We start from the raw sequence: 17,985 nt of genomic DNA, 5'->3' as shown, positions 1-17,985 counted from the left end.
AACAAGATTAGAGCTTATGCATAGAATGTTACACTATTAAGTGCAACCAAAGCAAGTTGTATTAGAAGTATTCTAATGGAACAGATGTAAAAGCCTGTAAACAGATTTAAAGACCAGATGGGCAAAGTTTGCTCAGAAGTTGAAAGTTTTAGTGTTATCCATGAGTGGTTTAACCTGAAATCTGCTATGATTGTTAATTGTTGGTGCATGAATCACTGCTGTTTTTACCATTTGACAATTTAATGGCTCTGTCTATCTATCTGTATCTCTGATGCCTGTACCCACTGCACCAGAAACAAACACAAAGATACTCAACCAACTCTGAGAACATAATATCCACATAACCTTTATCCAAGAAGCCAAATGCATCAAATCCTTTCTCCCACCACTTTACACCTACACAACCATAAGAGAAGATAAACAACAAGGACTCATTTGAGGACTCATTACACTTTTCCACAAAACCATATCATTTTCCAACACGACTGACATTACAAAATAGCTCTCAGACAGAGTAACAACATCATAGAAATGCAATCCATAAGAGTAGCTTCAAAGTCTTGGACATAATCAACACCTACATACCTCCCCCTCCATGTGCCCTTATAGATTATCTCCCCTTCTGCAAAACCTAACCCGCATACCTTTTGACACATTACTGCATGAGAGGCTTATTAAGAATCTGGAGTATCATGCAGGAATAAGGGGGAGACTCCTTCAATGGATTGAAGATGATCTTAGTGAACAAAGGACACATGCCAGAGGAGCCTTCTCCATATGGGTAAAGGTCACCAGCAGAGTGCCACAGGGTTCTGATTTGGTACCTGTACTCTTCTTGATCTCTGTAAATGACTTGCATGAAGGTGTAGACTTTTAACTGAATATGTTTGCAGATGATTCAAAAGTCATGAGGGAAGTGAAAAGTGAGGATGATTGCAGCAGCATAGAAGAGGATCTGAACAGACCCTAAAGATAATATGATATATGATTGATGAAATTCAACCCAAGTAAATGTAATGATTATGGGACAGAGTGAAAGGCCTCAGTATGATTACTATCTTGCAGAAAATAAGCTTCACGATTGTGGGTGTGAGAAGGACTTGGAGTTAACATTGTCTCAAGCCTATGGCATTATTAGAACAGTGAAGGAGATAAACTGCTAGCAAATATCAACATACATTTCAAGTTTTCCATTCTGTACACAGTCTCTCCTGATACTTCCTCACACAGGTCTCCTTCCCAAGCTCACTTACTCTCACCACCTTCTTCACCCCAACATTCACTCTTCTTTTCTGAAAACCCATACTAATCTTCACCTTAGCCTCCACAAGATAATGATCAGACATCCCTCCAGTTGCACCTCTCAGCACATTGACATCCAAAAGTCTCTCTTTCGCACGCCTGTCAATTAACACGTAATCCAATAACGCTCTCTGGCCATCTCTCCTACTTACATAAGTAAGGGGAGTGGGGGAGGAATGGGATGTATTTAGGGAATCAGTGATGGATTGCGCAAAAGATGCTTGTGGCATGAGAAGAGTGGGAGGTGGGCTGTTTAGAAAGGGAAGTGAGTGGTGGGATGAAGAAGTAAGAGTATTAGTGAAAGAGAAGAGAGAGGCATTTGGACGATTTTTGCAGGGAAAAAATGCAATTGAGTGGGAGAAGTATAAAAGAAAGAGACAGGAGGTCAAGAGAAAGGTGCAAGAGGTGAAAAAAAGGGCAAATGAGAGTTGGGGTGAGAGAGTATCAGTAAATTTTAGGGAGAATAAAAAGATGTTCTGGAAGGAGGTAAATAAGGTGCGTAAGACAAGGGAGCAAATGGGAACTTCAGTGAAGAGCGTAAATGGGGAGGTGATAACAAGTAGTGGTGATGTGAGAAGGAGATGGAATGAGTATTTTGAAGGTTTGTTGAATGTGTCTGATGACAGAGTGGCAGATATAGGGTGTTTGGGTCGAGGTGGTGTGCAAAGTGAGAGGGTTAGGGAAAATGATTTGGTAAACAGAGAAGAGGTAGTAAAAGCTTTGCGGAAGATGAAAGCCGGCAAGGCAGCAGGTTTGGATGGTATTGCAGTGGAATTTATTAAAAAAGGGGGTGACTGTATTGTTGACTGGTTGGTAAGGTTATTTAATGTATGTATGACTCATGGTGAGGTGCCTGAGGATTGGCGGAATGCGTGCATAGTGCCATTGTACAAAGGCAAAGGGGATAAGAGTGAGTGCTCAAATTACAGAGGTATAAGTTTGTTGAGTATTCCTGGTAAATTATATGGGAGGGTATTGATTGAGAGGGTGAAGGCAGGTACAGAGCATCAGATTGGGGAAGAGCAGTGTGGTTTCAGAAGTGGTAGAGGATGTGTGGATCAGGTGTTTGCTTTGAAGAATGTATGTGAGAAATACTTAGAAAAGCAAATGGATTTGTATGTAGCATTTATGGATCTGGAGAAGGCATATGATAGAGTTGATAGAGATGCTCTGTGGAAGGTATTAAGAATATATGGTGTGGGAGGCAAGTTGTTAGAAGCAGTGAAAAGTTTTTATCGAGGATGTAAGGCATGTGTACGTGTAGGAAGAGAGGAAAGTGATTGGTTCTCAGTGAATGTAGGTTTGCGGCAGGGGTGTGTGATGTCTCCATGGTTGTTTAATTTGTTTATGGATGGGGTTGTTAGGGAGGTAAATGCAAGAGTCTTGGAAAGAGGGGCAAGTATGAAGTCTGTTGGGGATGAGAGAGCTTGGGAAGTGAGTCAGTTGTTGTTCGCTGATGATACAGCGCTGGTGGCGGATTCATGTGAGAAACTGCAGAAGCTGGTGACGGAGTTTGGTAAAGTGTGTGGAAGAAGAAAGTTAAGAGTAAATGTGAATAAGAGCAAGGTTATTAGGTACAGTAGGGTTGAGGGTCAAGTCAATTGGGAGGTGAGTTTGAATGGAGAAAAACTGGAGGAAGTGAAGTGTTTTAGATATCTGGGAGTGGATCTGTCAGCGGATGGAACCATGGAAGCGGAAGTGGATCATAGGGTGGGGGAGGGGGCGAAAATTTTGGGAGCCTTGAAAAATGTGTGGAAGTCGAGAACATTATCTCGGAAAGCAAAAATGGGTATGTTTGAAGGAATAGTGGTTCCAACAATGTTGTATGGTTGCGAGGCGTGGGCTATGGATAGAGTTGTGCGCAGGAGGATGGATGTGCTGGAAATGAGATGTTTGAGGACAATGTGTGGTGTGAGGTGGTTTGATCGAGTAAGTAACGTAAGGGTAAGAGAGATGTGTGGAAATAAAAAGAGCGTGGTTGAGAGAGCAGAAGAGGGTGTTTTGAAATGGTTTGGTCACATGGAGAGAATGAGTGAGGAAAGATTGACCAAGAGGATATATGTGTCGGAGGTGGAGGGAACGAGGAGAAGAGGGAGACCAAATTGGAGGTGGAAAGATGGAGTGAAAAGGATTTTGTGTGATCGGGGCCTGAACATGCAGGAGGGTGAAAGGAGGGCAAGGAATAGAGTGAATTGGAGCGATGTGGTATACAGGGGTTGACGTGCTGTCAGTGGATTGAATCAAGGCATGTGAAGCGTCTGGGGTAAACCATGGAAAGCTGTGTAGGTATGTATATTTGCGTGTGTGGACGTATGTATATACATGTGTATGGGGGGGGGGGGTTGGGCCATTTCTTTCGTCTGTTTCCTTGCGCTACCTCGCAAACGCGGGAGACAGCGACAAAGTATAATAAATAAATATAAATATTTCAAGTTTATGAATAAGAAATATTTAGTAAGCTTTTGATATCCTACTTAAGACCAAAATGAAATAGTCTTTTTAAGTTTACTCATTGCACCTAAAGGAACACAACTAGCTAATAGAGAAGATCCAGCAAAGGGCAACAAAGATGGTACCAGAATTGATAGAACTTAAAGTACAGGGAAAGGCTAAAGGCTTTTAATTTGCCCATTTTGGAAGAGTGAAGAATTATGGTTGTCCTGTTAACAACCTTTGAATTTTTTAAGACAGATTGATGATGTGGACAATGAACAATTCTTGAGAGATGCTGGGATTTAGCAACCAAAGGAAATAACATGAAATTATGTAAAAAAAATTTAAAAATGTAAAAAAGTACCTCTGTGGTATAAGAGTGTTGGATGAATGATATGGAATGACTGAGGACATGGGTAATGCAGATGACATTTATAGATTTAAGATATATGATAGCTGAGAGTATTCACATATGTGAAACTCCTTCCCACGAAGTACATATAGGTCATTACATCTCTGTGGAGATTTCAGTGCCCATCATCCCACATGGCTCAATACTCATGCCCAAGATCCCCTAGTTGAACTTTTCATAAACCGACTACAACCTCTCAGTATCTTCAGCTTATGCAACCAGCCAACCAGACTTTCAACTCACAGCCGTCAGTAGTTGTCCTCTACCACATCTGTGTCCTAAGCTTATGCAACCAGACTCCCCAACTCACCATCTTCAGTAGCTATCCTCAGCAACCTCTCAATATCCTCAGTTTATGCAACCATCTAACCAGACTTCAACTCACCACTGTCTGTAGCTGTCTTCAGCAACCTCTTAATATCCTTACAGAATCTGCCAACCAGACTCCCAGCCCACTGTCTTCAGTAGCTGTCACAGTAACCTCACAGCCACCTTCAGTCGCTGTCCTCACCAGACATCACCTGTTCACTCTTGGACCATCTGAAGCACACTACACAAACTGTCCTCTATGACTAACTGCTCATCCCCATAACAAGGTTCACCCCTCACTATCTGAGATCTCAAACCACCTTCGCCAGGGGAATTACTCATTATCACTAGGGCTGTCTCTTAGCTATATGGGTCATGGTATCTTACATGTATCTACATATCCTTTTAGTTTACTTTTAAAGTTTACAGTTGTAACACTGTAGTCAATAAAAAGTGTAAGCCAGACATACTTGATAACACATGCCTGCATAGTAATGGAATTTATAGGCCTGAGATGCATGGTAATATACACCTGGACAGTAGTGGAATGTGTAAACCATAGATATATGACAATATACACCTGGACATTAGTGGAAGGTGGAGACTGTACAGGACAGGATATGCCTGGACAGTAATAGAAGCTGTGGGCCAGGGGTATATTGTGATATACACCTGGACGGTAGATGAAAGCGTAAGACCTAACTTGCTTACAAGGATCATTCCTCACGGGAATGATAGATTGGGTAGAATGTGCACATTGAATCCACTGAACAGCAGAGATTCTGTAGGAAATATTAAGGAGAATAGCATAGGTATCATTGGCCCATGTTTGGTCAACGTACTACAAGCAAATTTGTGGAGCACCAGGGTAAGACCCTCCCATGAGAACTGGTTGCTTGTGTGCCCTCACCACTAGCTAGACCATGCAATACTTGGTAAGCTGCTGCGTTACATGATTACTGTGTGGCTGTTGTGTGGCCATTTTGATAGATTTTTCTTTCCCAGCACGTTGAGAATTGGAACTCTACTTTTTCATGTCTTTCCCAGTGACTATGACCTGGCACATTTTAAGAGACAGGTTTTTCACTTCCTTCAAAATTCATAAATACTTTCCCTTGTCTTTTTATCCCCTCTCCATTCAATTACTTTATATTTCAATTAAGGCTCATGGTCTTTTGTCCATGATTGGAGCCTCAATTAAAGAAAAAAAGATTTTTGTAAAGAGTGATCTGAGTTATTATTGGGGCTCTGTGTGTTAACTTTAGCTCTATGCTGTTGTCATATAAGATATTTTAGTTCTTTTTTTTCTCTATCATGAGGAACTTTCTGCTTTTGGTGGTCAAGGATGATAATTACCATTCTGTTTTGTAGTTTATGCTAAACTTGGGCGCAGAAACCAGACTCTGCTCTCGTTCATCTGTCTGTTCTTTCAGTTTTTTGTTGGTTTGTGTAACTAAAAACGTTTTTCCATTTATTCATGCATTCTTCTACATCTTGCTGGTAGACTTCCTCTCCAGACACTTAATTTTTTTATTTTATTTGTCATACTTAATCGCTGTTTCCTGCATCAGTGAGGTGGTGCCAGGAAAAAGATGAAGAATGGCCCATCCATTCATTTACACATGTATATACATAAACACCCATACACACACACACATATACATGCAAAAACATAACATATGCATGCATATACATACACATACACAGACATATACATATATACACAAGTACATATTCATATTTGCTTGCCTTCATCCATTCCTGTCGCTGCCTCACCACACAGGAAATAGCATTGCTTCAGCGAGGTAGCGCCAGGAAAACAGACAAAAAAATGGACACATTCGTTCACACTCAGTCTCTAGACACTTAATATTTTATGATAAGATTTGGCACTTATAAGTGACTCCCATTGTGATACATATTTTGTATGCCATTAGGGATTGAACCTTCAGGAGATTAAAGAAAGATCATAACATACAATATTTAGTTATATAATCTTGCTTTTTGCCTCCTTGACTTAGGATTTTCACCCATTCAAAGTGCTGTAATGCATTTCTGTCATGAATTATATTTTCTCAGGTGAGACATACGAAGCCCAGTGTGAAGCCCAGAGTGATGAAGAGGAAGAGTTGTGTGCTCAGGATCTCATTAACTTTGCCCCAGTTTACAGATGCCTTCATATTTATACAGTCTTAGGTGCTAGAGAACAGTTTGAGACTTATTATCGTCAGCAACGCAGAGAACAAGCCAGACTAGCTCTGCAGCCTCCTACTAATATGGTGAGTTAACAGTTGATTGAAGAATTATAATATGTAAAAGTATCAAGTTTAAAGATGTTTGTAGTGTTTAATTTGAATAGTTCATCATGTGTAAGTATTATGTACTTATCTGTGACTATCTGGACCCAGTTAATGGAAAGCAAAAATTTATGTGAAGATTTTTAATTCAAATTCTAAATCGTCTGGTTTAAAGTACTGTATAGCTTGTCCACTATTTACTCTTGATACGCGTTCATGAAAACCTGTTTAAATTGAAAAGGCATAGATTAGAATTATTTTTCCAAGTAACATATTATGATAAACTGAGCAAGTGTTCTTAGGACTTCATGGATGGTAATTTTTGGTCATCTTTACTTAACTAATGTAGACACTAAAAACATAACCTTTCCAGAACATAGATTGATGTATGAATAAGTAAATGCTAAAGACATCTTGGTATTATAAATTAATACAAAACATAGAGTTTGCATGAAAATACTACCTCACTGAAGACACTCATAATTGATGGTCTTTTAATTGACAGACAGGTTTAAGTATCCATTAATGAATTTGATGTCGTTAAACTAATTAGCTCAGCTTCTCTGTGTTTCTACATTTTAAGAAGCTCGCCACCCACCCGCTCACAATACCCACCTCACCAGCTGAGTTCGGAAAGAAATTAACCGTGTTTTGAGTTGGGAGTTGAAATGGAGGATATAAATGAATCTGAAAAATTTCAGTGCACACCTAGATATGCATAGGCTGAGCGTACCTGCACCGACTTACTCACTACTTGTCCTGTTTGGGGTGTCACCTTCATGAACACTCTTCTCAGCCTAAACTGTGATGTTGATTTCAGGATGAATGTTTACTCTGAGTTAGCTCTTGCAAGAGAAAACTGGGGGGAAATTCAGTGTTTTAGATACCTGGGAGTGGATATGACCATGAATGGAACCATTGGAGCTGAAGTAAGCCATAGGATGGGTGATGGGGCAAAGGTCCTGGATGCCCTGAAGAATGCATGGAAAGAGAAGTCGCTTTCTCTAAGGGCCAAAAGGGTTATGTTTTGATGGTATAGTAGTCTAGATAGTGTGTTATGGACGTAAAGTGTGGGCCCTGGATGACAAAGTTCATAGGAACAGCATGTACAAGAACCTACAACGATATTTTACCATGATTTTAGGACTAGCTTTTGGTGCTCACTGTGCTGCTTGCTTGTTAAACTAGTTTGTTTTTCTCGTATCCCCACCAAGTTATTCATTTCATTTCTTGCTTGTTGGATGATACTATATTTTTGGCGGCTACTCCTCTGGCATAATGTAATACGTCTGGTATTGTCTTCACCCAAGAATATAGCTTTCTTTTGAATATTTCTGCAGTCACACCATGTATGTTTCTCTGTTATGCTGGTCTTCTTTCTTCTTTCGCACTATTTCACTGTTTCCCACTTTAGTGAAGAAGCACCAAGAACAGATGAAGAAAAAGCCTAATTTACTCACATCTGTTCTCTAGCCACAGCTCCCTATAATACAAACAGTTCCCACAGACCTCTCTCTTATTTCCTCTGGCTGCTCCATATTCCCTGGTTTAGTCCAGTGACTGCGCTCTTCCCCTTTTTATCATGTGACTCCATTTCATTCTGTCCCATGCATGCCATTCAGCCTCCTGCATGTCTGGGCCCTGAGTGCCCAAAATCTTTTTCACCCCATTCCTCCATTTCAAATTAGTTCCCCTTGTCCTTGTCCCTTCCGTTTCTGGCATGTATGTCTTTAGCAACCTCTTCTCACTAATTCTCTCCTTATGTCCGAACCATTGCAGTATGTCTTTTATGTTCTCTCAACCATACTCCTTTTATTACCACACCTCTCTCTTACCCTGTTATTACTTTACTTAATTAATCCTCCTGACACCATATATTGTTTTCATGAACTTCATATCCAACACATGCTTCTTCCTTACATTCTCGTCTATTTCCCTTACCTCATATCCATGCAACATTGCTAGGCATACTATTGCTATAGAAACCCTATCCCCCCCCCCCGATAGCAGCCTCCCTTTCCACACATTCCTCATTGCTCCTGAAACCTTCACCCCCTCACCTACCATATGAATTACCTGTGTCCATGGTTCCATTCACTGCCTTGTCCACTCCCAGGTATTTAAAACACAAGACTTCCTTCGGGTTTTCTCCATTCAAGCTCACACCCTAACTCATCTGTTTCTTTGCACTGCTGAAACCAATAACTTTGCATTTATTTACATTTGTTCTCAACTTAGTCCTTTTACACACTCTCACAAACTCAGATGCTAACTTCTGCAGTTTCTTACTCGAATCTGTCACTAGTGCATTATCATCGGCAGACAACAACTGATTCACTTCCCAGGTCCTCTAACCCCCTAGAGACTGTACACCTGCCCCTTCCACAAAGCATCTCGACCAACCCTGTCATATGCTTTTTTCAGATTTATAATTCCCACCTACAAGTCCATTTGTTTCTCTGAAAATGTCTCACACATTCTCCAAAGCAAATGTCTGATCCTTTCCTGAAACGACATTGTTCCTCCCCAGTCTAATGCTCCTGGTATGGTTTTGATAATCGTTCCAGTTTCCTTGCTTGATCTTTAAATATTTTCAAGTGATTTTTTAGTATGTTTCCATGCAGTACATTTGAGTTAATGATTCTGTATCAACCTTGTTGAGTTCTTTTCACTTTTTAGGATGTTGCTTGCTTTTTGTATCTTTTACTTGTTACCAGGCAAATGTTATCATGTATCTTTCTCTACTTCTTTTTTTTTACTTATTTGTTTTGCTTTGTTGCTGTCTCCCGCGTTAGTGAGATAGCGCAAGGAAACAGGCGAAAGAATGGCCCAACCCACCCACATACACCTGTATATACATGCACGTCCACACATGCAAATATACACACCTATACATCTCAATGTATACATATATATCTACACACACAGACATAAAGATATATACACATGTACATAATTCATACTGTCTTCCTTTATTCATTCCCATCTCCACCCCGCCACACATGAAATGACAACCCCTCCCCCCTCATGTGCCCGAGGTAGCGCTAGGAAAAGACAACAAAAACCACATTCGTTCACACTAAGTCATGTAATAATGCACCGAAAGCACAGCTCCCTTTCCACATCCAGGCCCCACAGAACTTCCCATGGTTTACCCCAGCCGCTTCACTTGCCCTGGTTCAATCCATTGACAGCACGTCGACCCTGATATACCACATCGTTCCAATTCACTCTATTCCTTGCACGCCTTTCACCCTCTTGCATGTTCAGGCCCCGATCACTCAAAATCTTTTTCACTCCATCTTTCCACCTCCAATTTGGTCTCCCACTTCTTGTTCCCTCCACCTCTGACACATATATTCTCTTGGTCAATCTTTCCTCACTCATTCTCTCCATGTGGCCAAACCATTACAAAACACCCTCTTCTGCTCTCTCAACCACACTCTTTTTATTACCACACATCTCTCTTACCCTATTATTACTTACTCGATCAAACCACCTCAAACCACATATTGTCCTCAAACATCTCATTTCCAGAACATCCACCCTCCTTCGCACAACTCTATAGCCCATACCTCGTAACCATATATCATTGTTGGAACCACTATTCCTTCAAACATCCCCATTTTTGCTTTCCAAGATAACGTTCTTGACTTTCACACATTCGTCAATGCTCCCAGAACTACCGCCCCCTCCCCCACCCTATGGTTCACTTCTGCCTTCCATGGTTCCATCCGCTGGCAAATCCACTCACAGATATCTAACACACTTCACTTCCTCCAGTTTTTCTCCATTCAAACTTACCTCCCAGTTGACTTGTCCCTCAACTTTACTGGACCTAATATCCGTGCTCTTATTCACATTTACTCTCAACTTTCTTCTTTCACACACTTTACTAAACTCAGTCACCAGCTTCTGCAGTTTCTCACACGCATCAGCCACCAGCGCTGTATCATCAGCGAACAACAACTGATTCACTTCCCAAACTCTCCACAACAGACTGCATACTTGCCCCTCTTTCCAAAACTCTTGCATTCACCTCCCTAACAACCCCATCCATAAACAAACATCCATGGAGACATCACACACCCCTCCTGCAAACCAACATTCACTGAGAACCATTCACTCTCCTCTCTTCCTACACGTACACATGCCTTACATCCTCAATAAAAACTTTTCACTGCTTCTAACAACTTGCCTCCCACACCATATATTCTTAATACCTTTCACAGAGCATCTCTATCAACTCTATCATGTGCCTTCTTCAGACCCATAAATGCTACATACAAATCCATTTGCTTTTCTAAATATTTCTCACATACATTCTTCAAAGCAAACACCTGATCCACACATCCTCTACCACCTCTGAAACCACACTGCTCTTCCCCAGTCTGATGCTCTGTACATGCCTTCACCCTCTCAATCAATACCCTCCCATATAATTTCCCAGGAATACTCAACAAACTTATACCTCTGTAATTGGAGCACTCACTTTTATCCCCTTTGCCTTTGTACAATGGCACTATGCAAGCATTCCGCCAATCCTCAGGCACCTCACCATGAGTCATACATACATTAAATAACCTTACCAACCAGTGAACAATACAGTCACCCCCTTTTTTAATAAATTCCACTGCAATACCATCCAGACTCGCTGCCTTGCCAGCTTTCATCTTCTGCAGAGCTTTTACTACCTCTTCTCTGTTTACCAAATCATTCTCCCTAACCCTCTCACTTGCACATCACCTCGACCAAAGCACCCTATATCTGCCACTTTATCATTAAACACTTTCAACAAACCTTCAAAATACTCATTCCATCTCCTCACATCACCACTACTTGTTACCACCTCCCCATTAGCCCCTACACTGATGTTCTTATTTGTTCCCTTGTCTTACGCACTTTATTTACCTCCTTCCAAAACATCTTTTTATTCTCCCTAAAATTTAATGATACTCTCTCACCCCAACTCTCATTTGCCCTCTTTTTCACCTCTTGCACCTTTCTCTTGACCTCCTGCCTCTTTCTTTTATACATCTCCCAGTCATTTGCATTATTTCCCTGCAAAAATCGTCCAAATGCCTCTCTCTTCTCTTTCACTAATAATCTTACTTTTCATCCCACCACTCACTACCCTTTCTAATCTGCCCACCTCCCATGCTTCTCATGCCACAAGCATCTTTTGCGCAAGCCATCACTGCTTCCCTAAATACTTTTTTTTAGGCTACATAATTCATTTGAATCCCTGGGGATAGAGGAGAAAGAATACTTCCCACGCATTCCTCACGTGTTGTAGAAGGCAACTAAAGGGGACGGGAGCGGGGGGCTAGAAACCCTCCCCTTCTTGTATTTTAACTTTCTAAACGGGGAAACAGAAGAAGGAGTCACACGGGGAGTGCTCATCCTCCTTGAAGGCTCAGATTGGGGTGTCTAAATGTGTTTGGATGTAACCAAGATGAGAAAAAAAAGGAGAGATTGGTAGTATGTTTGAGGAAAGAAACCTGGATGTTTTGGCTCTTAGTGAAACGAAGCTCAAGGGTAAAGGGGAAGAGTGGTTTGGGAATGTCTTAGGAGTAAAGTCAGGGGTTAGTGAGAGGACAAGAGCAAGGGAAGGAGTAGCACTACTCTGAAACAGGAGTGGTGGGAGTATGTGATAGAGTGTATGAAAGTAAACTCTAGATTGATATGGGTAAAACTGAAAGTAGATAGAGAGAGATGGGTGATTATTGGTGCGTATGCACCTGGGCACGAGAAGAAAGATAATGAGAGGCAAGTGTTTTGGGAGCAGCTGAGTGAGTGTGTTAGTAGTTGTGATGCAAGAGACTGGGTTATAGTGATGGATGATTTGAATGCAAAGGTGAGTAATGTGGCAGTTGAGGGAATGATTGGTGTCCATGGGGTGTTCAGTGTTGTAAATGGAAATGGTGAAGAGCTTGTAGATTTATGTGCTGAAAAAGGACTGGTGATTGGGAATACTTGGTTTGAAAAGAGAGACATACGTAAGTATACGTATGTAAGTAGGAGAGATGGCCAGAGAGCGTTGTTGGATTACGTGTTAATTGATAGGTGCGTGAAAGAGAGACTTTTGGATGTTAATGTGCTGAGAGGTGCAACTGAAGGGATTTCTGATCATTATCTTGTGGAGGTGAAGGTGAAGATTTGTAGAGGTTTTCAGAAAAGAAGAGAGAATGTTAGGGTGAAGAGAGTAGTGAGAGTAAGTGAGCTTGGGAAGGAGACTTATGTGAGGAAGTACCAGGACAGACTGAGTACAGAATGGAAAAAGGTGAGATCAAAGGTTGTAAGGGGAGTGGGGGAGGAATGGGATGTATTTAGGGAAGCAGTGATGGATTGCGCAAAAGATGCTTGTGGCATGAGTAGTGTGGGAGGTGGGCAGATTAGAAAGGGTAGTGAGTGGAGGGATGAAGAAGTGAGATTGTTAGTGAAAGAGAAGAGAGAGGCATTTGGATGATTTTTGCAGGGGAAAAATGGAAATGAGTGGGAGTTGTATACAAGAAAGAGGCAGGAGGTCATGAGAAAGGTGCAAGAGGTGAAAAAGAGGGCAAATGAGAGTTGGGGTGAAAGAGTATCATTAAATTTTAGGGAGAATAAAAAGACGTTTTGGAAGGAGGTAAATAAAGTGCGTAAGACAAGGGAACAAATGGGAACACCAGTGTAGGGGACGGAGGTGGTAACAAGTAGTGGTGATGTGAGAAGGAGATGGAATGAGTATTTTGAAGGTTTGTTGAATGTGTTTGATAATATGGCAGATATAGGGTGTTTTGGTCGAGGTGGTGTGCAAAGTGAGAGGGTTAGGGAGAATGATTTGGTAAACAGAGAAGAGGTAGTAAAAGCTTTGCAGAAGATAAAAGCTGGCAAGGCAGCGGGGTTGGATGGTATTGCAGTGGAATTTACTAAAAAAGGGGGGTGACTTATTGTTGACTGGTTGGTAAGGTTATTTAATGTATGTATGACTCATGGTGAGGTGCCTGAGGACTGGCGGAATGCTTGCATATTGCCATTGTACAAAGGCAAAGGGGATAAGAGTGAGTGCTCAAATTACAGAGGTATAAGTTTGTTGAGTATTCCTGGTAAATTATATGGGAGGGTATTGATTGAGAGGATGAAGGCATGTACAGAGCATCAGATTGGGGAAGAACAGTGTGGTTTCAAAAGTGGTAGAGGATGTGTGGACCAGGTGTTTGCTTTGAAAAATGTATGTGAGAAATACTTAGCAAATGGATTTGTATGCAGCATTTATGGATCTGGAGAAGGCATATGAGAGAGCTGATAGAGATGCTCTGTGGAAGGTATTAAGAATATATGGTGTGGGAGGCAAGTTGTTAGAAGCAGTGAAAAGTTTTTTTCGAGGATGTAAGGCATGTGTACGTGTAGGAAGAGAGGAAAGTGATTGGTTCTCAGTGAATGTTGGTTCGTGGCAGGGGTGCATGATGTCTCCATGGTTGTTTAATTTGTTTATGGATGGGGTTGTTAGGGAGGTGAATGCGAGTTTTGGAAAGAGGGGCAAGTATGCAGTCTTTTGTGGATGAGAGAGCTTGGGAAGTGAGTCAGTTGTTGTTCGCTGGTGATACAGCGCTGGTGGCTGATTTGTGTGAGAAATTGCAGAAGATGGTGACTGAGTTTGGTAAAGTGTGTGAAAGAAGAAAGCTGATAGTAAATGTGAATAAGAGCAAGGTTATTAGGTACAGTAGGGTTGAAGGACAAGTCAGTTGGGAGGTAAGTTTGAATGGAGAAAAACTGGAGGAAGTGAAGTGTTTTAGATATCTGGGAGTGGATTTGGCGGCGGATGGAACCATGGAAGCGGAAGTGAATCATAGGTTGGGGGAGGGGGCGAAAGTTCTGGGAGCTTTGAAAAATGTGTGGAAGTCGAGAATGTTATCTTGGAAAGCAAAAATGGGTATGTTTGAAGGAATAGTGGTTCCAACAATGTTATACGGTTGCGAGGCATGGGCTATAGATAGAGTTGTGCGGAGGAGGGTGGATGTGCTGGAAATGAGTTGTTTGAGGACAATATATGGTTTGAGGTGGTTTGATCGAGTAAGTGGTAATAGATAGGGTAAGAGATGTATGGTAACAAAAAGAGGGTGGCTGAGAGAGCAGAAGAGGTTGTTTTGAAATGGTGTGGCCACATGGAGAGAATGAGTGAGGAAAGATTGACCAAGAGGATATATGTGTCAGAGGTGGAGAGAACGAGAAGTGGGAGACCAAATTGGAGGTGGAAAGATGGAGTGAAAAAGATTTTGAGTTATCTGGGCCTGAACATGTAGGAGGGTGAAAGGCATGCAAGGAATAGAGTAAATTGGAACGATTTGGTATACAGGGGGTCGACGTGCTGTCAATGCATTGAATCAGGGCATGTGAAGCGTCTGGGGTAAACCATGGAAAGTTTTGTGGGTCCTGGATGTGGAAAGGGAGCTGTGGTTTCGGTGCATTATACATGACGGCTAGAGACTGAGTGTGAACGAATGTGGCCTTTGTTGTCTTTTCCTAGCGCTACCTCACGCACATGTGGGGGAGGGGGTTTTTCATTTCATGTGTAGCGGGGTGGCAATAGGAATGAATAAGGGCAGACAGTATGAATTATGTACATGTGTATATATGTTTATGTCTGTGTGTATATATAGATATATATGTATACGTTGAGATGTATAGGTATATATATGTGCATGTGTGGACGTGTATATATATATATACATGTGTATGTTGTTGGGTTGGGCCATTCTTTTGTCTGTTTCCTTGCGTTACCTCACTAACGTGGGAGACAGCAACAAAGTATAATAAAAGAAAATAATGATTCATTTAATAGGGGAAACAGAAGGAGTCACGCGGGGAGTGCTCATCCTCCTCGGAGGCTGAGATTGGGGTGTCTAAATGTGTGTGGATGTAACAAAGATGAGAAAAAAGGAGAGATAGGTAGTATGTTTGAGGAAAGGAACCTGGATGTTTTGGCTCTGAGTGAAACAAAGCTCAAGGGTAAAGGGGAAGAGTGGTCTGGGAATGTCTTGGGAGTAAAGTCAGGGGTTAGTGAGAGGACAAGAGCAAGGGAAGGATTAGCACTACTCCTGAAACAGGAGTTGTGGGAGTATGTGATAAGAGTGTAAGAAAGTAAATTCTAGATTCATATAGGTAAAACTGAAAGTTGATGGAGAGAGATGGGTGATTATTGGTGCTTATGCACCTGGGCATGAAAAGAAAGATCATGAGAGGCAAGTGTTTTGGGAGCAGCTGAATGAGTGTGTTAGTGGTTTTGATGCACAAGACCGGATTATAGTGATGGGTGATTTTAAGGCAAAGGTGAGTAATGTGGCAGTTGAGGAAATAATTGGTATACATGGGGTGTTCAGTGTTGTATATGGAAATGGTGAAGAGCTTGTGGATTTGTGTGCTGAGAAAGGAATGGTGATTGGGAATACCTGGTTTAAAAAGCGAGATATACATAAGTATACGTATGTAAGTAGGAGAGATGGCCAGAGAGCGTTATTGGATTACGTGTTAATTGATAGGCATGCGAAAGAGAGACTTTTGGATGTTAATGTGCTGAGAGGTGCAACTGGAGGGTGTCTGATCATTATCTTGTGGAGGCGAAGGTGAAGATTTGTAGGGGTTTTCAGAAAAGAAGAGAGAATGTTGGGGTGAAGAGAGTGGTGAGAGTAAGTGAGCTTGGGAAGGAGACTTGTGTGAGGAAGTACCAGGAGAGACTGAGTACATAATGGAAAAAGGTGAGAACAAAGGAGGTAAGGGGAGTGGGGGAGGAATGGGATGTATTTAGGGAAGCAGTGATGGCTTGCGCAAAAGATGCTTGTGGCATGAGAAGCATGGGAGGTGGGTTGATTAGAAAGGGTAGCGAGTGGTGGGATGAAGAAGTAAGATTATTAGTGAAAGAGAACAGAGAGGCATTTAGACGATTTTTGCAGGAAAAAAATGTAAATGAGTGGAAGATGTATAAAAGAAAGAGGCAGGAGGTCAAGAGAAAGGTGCAAGAGGTGAAAAAGAGGGCAAATGAGAGTTGGGGTGAGAGAGTATCATCAAATTTTAGGGAGAATAAAAAGGTGTTCTGGAAGGAGGTAAATAAAGTGCGTAAGACAAGGGAGCAAATGGGAACTTCAGTGAAGGGGCCTAATGGGGAGGTGATAACAAGTAGTGGTGATGAGAAGGAGATGGAGTGAGTATTTTGAAGGTTTGTTGAATGTGTTTGATGATAGAGTGGCAGATATAGGGTGTTTTGGTCGAGGTGGTGTGCAAAGTGAGAGGGTTAGGGAGGATGATTTAGTAAACAGAGAATAAGTAGTAAAAGCTTTGCAGAAGATGAAAGCTGGCAAGGCAGCAGGTTTGGATGGTATTGCAGTGGAATTTACTAAAAAAGGGGGTGACTGTATTGTTGACTGGTTGGTAAGGTTATTTAATGTATGTATGATACATGGTGAGGTGCCTGAGGATTGGGGGAATGCTGTTGTACCGTTGTGCAAAGGCAAAGGGGATAAGAGTGAGTGCTCAAATTACAGAGGTATATGTATTGTTGACTGGTTGGTAAGGTTATTTAATGTATGTATGACTCATGGTGAGGTGCCTGAGGATTAGCGGAATGCGTGCATAGTGCCATTGTACAAAGGCAAAGGGGATAAGAGTGAGTGCTCAAATTACAGAGGTATAAGTTTGTTGAGTATTCCTGGTAAATTATATGGGAGGGTATTGATTGAGAGGGTGAAGGCATGTACAGAGCATCAGATTGGGGAAGAGCAGTGTGGTTTCAGAAGTGGTAGAGGATGTGTGGATCAGGTGTTTGCTTTGAAGAATGTATGTGAGAAATACTTAGAAAAGCAAATGGATTTGTATGTAGCATTTATGGATCTGGAGAAGGCATATGATAGAGTTGATAGAGATGCTCTGTGGAAGGTATTAAGAATATATGGTGTGGGAGGAAAGTTGTTAGAAGCAGTGAAAAGTTTTTATCGAGGATGTAAGGCATGTGTACGTGTAGGAAGAGAGGAAAGTGATTGGTTCTCAGTGAATGTAGGTTTGCGGCAGGGGTGTGTGATGTCTCCATGGTTGTTTAATTTGTTTATGGATGGGGTTGTTAGGGAGGTAAATGCAAGAGTTTTGGAAAGAGGGGCAAGTATGAAGTCTGTTGGGGATGAGAGAGCTTGGGAAGTGAGTCAGTTGTTGTTCGCTGATGATACAGCGCTGGTGGCTGATTCATGTGAGAAAGTGCAGAAG

The 17,985-nt window shown here is 41.6% G+C and overlaps 1 protein-coding gene across 3 annotated transcripts in view; it reads left to right on the top strand.

Annotated features, from left to right (window-relative positions):
• Sec15 (exocyst complex component Sec15) overlaps positions 1 to 17,985 on the top strand; it is a 250,812-nt gene that overhangs the window by 63,734 nt on the left and 169,093 nt on the right. For all 3 annotated transcript variants that reach the window (XM_071683731.1, XM_071683732.1, XM_071683733.1), the window contains exon 6: positions 6,536 to 6,735. In XM_071683731.1, the coding sequence (XP_071539832.1) occupies positions 6,536 to 6,735 (200 nt within the window). The remainder of the gene's footprint in view (positions 1 to 6,535; positions 6,736 to 17,985) is intronic.

The sequence above is a fragment of the Panulirus ornatus genome, chromosome 37 (assembly GCF_036320965.1).
Source record: "Panulirus ornatus isolate Po-2019 chromosome 37, ASM3632096v1, whole genome shotgun sequence".
Classification (NCBI taxonomy): Eukaryota; Metazoa; Arthropoda; class Malacostraca; order Decapoda; family Palinuridae; genus Panulirus; species Panulirus ornatus.
This window is presented reverse-complemented; position numbering and strand designations above follow the sequence as displayed.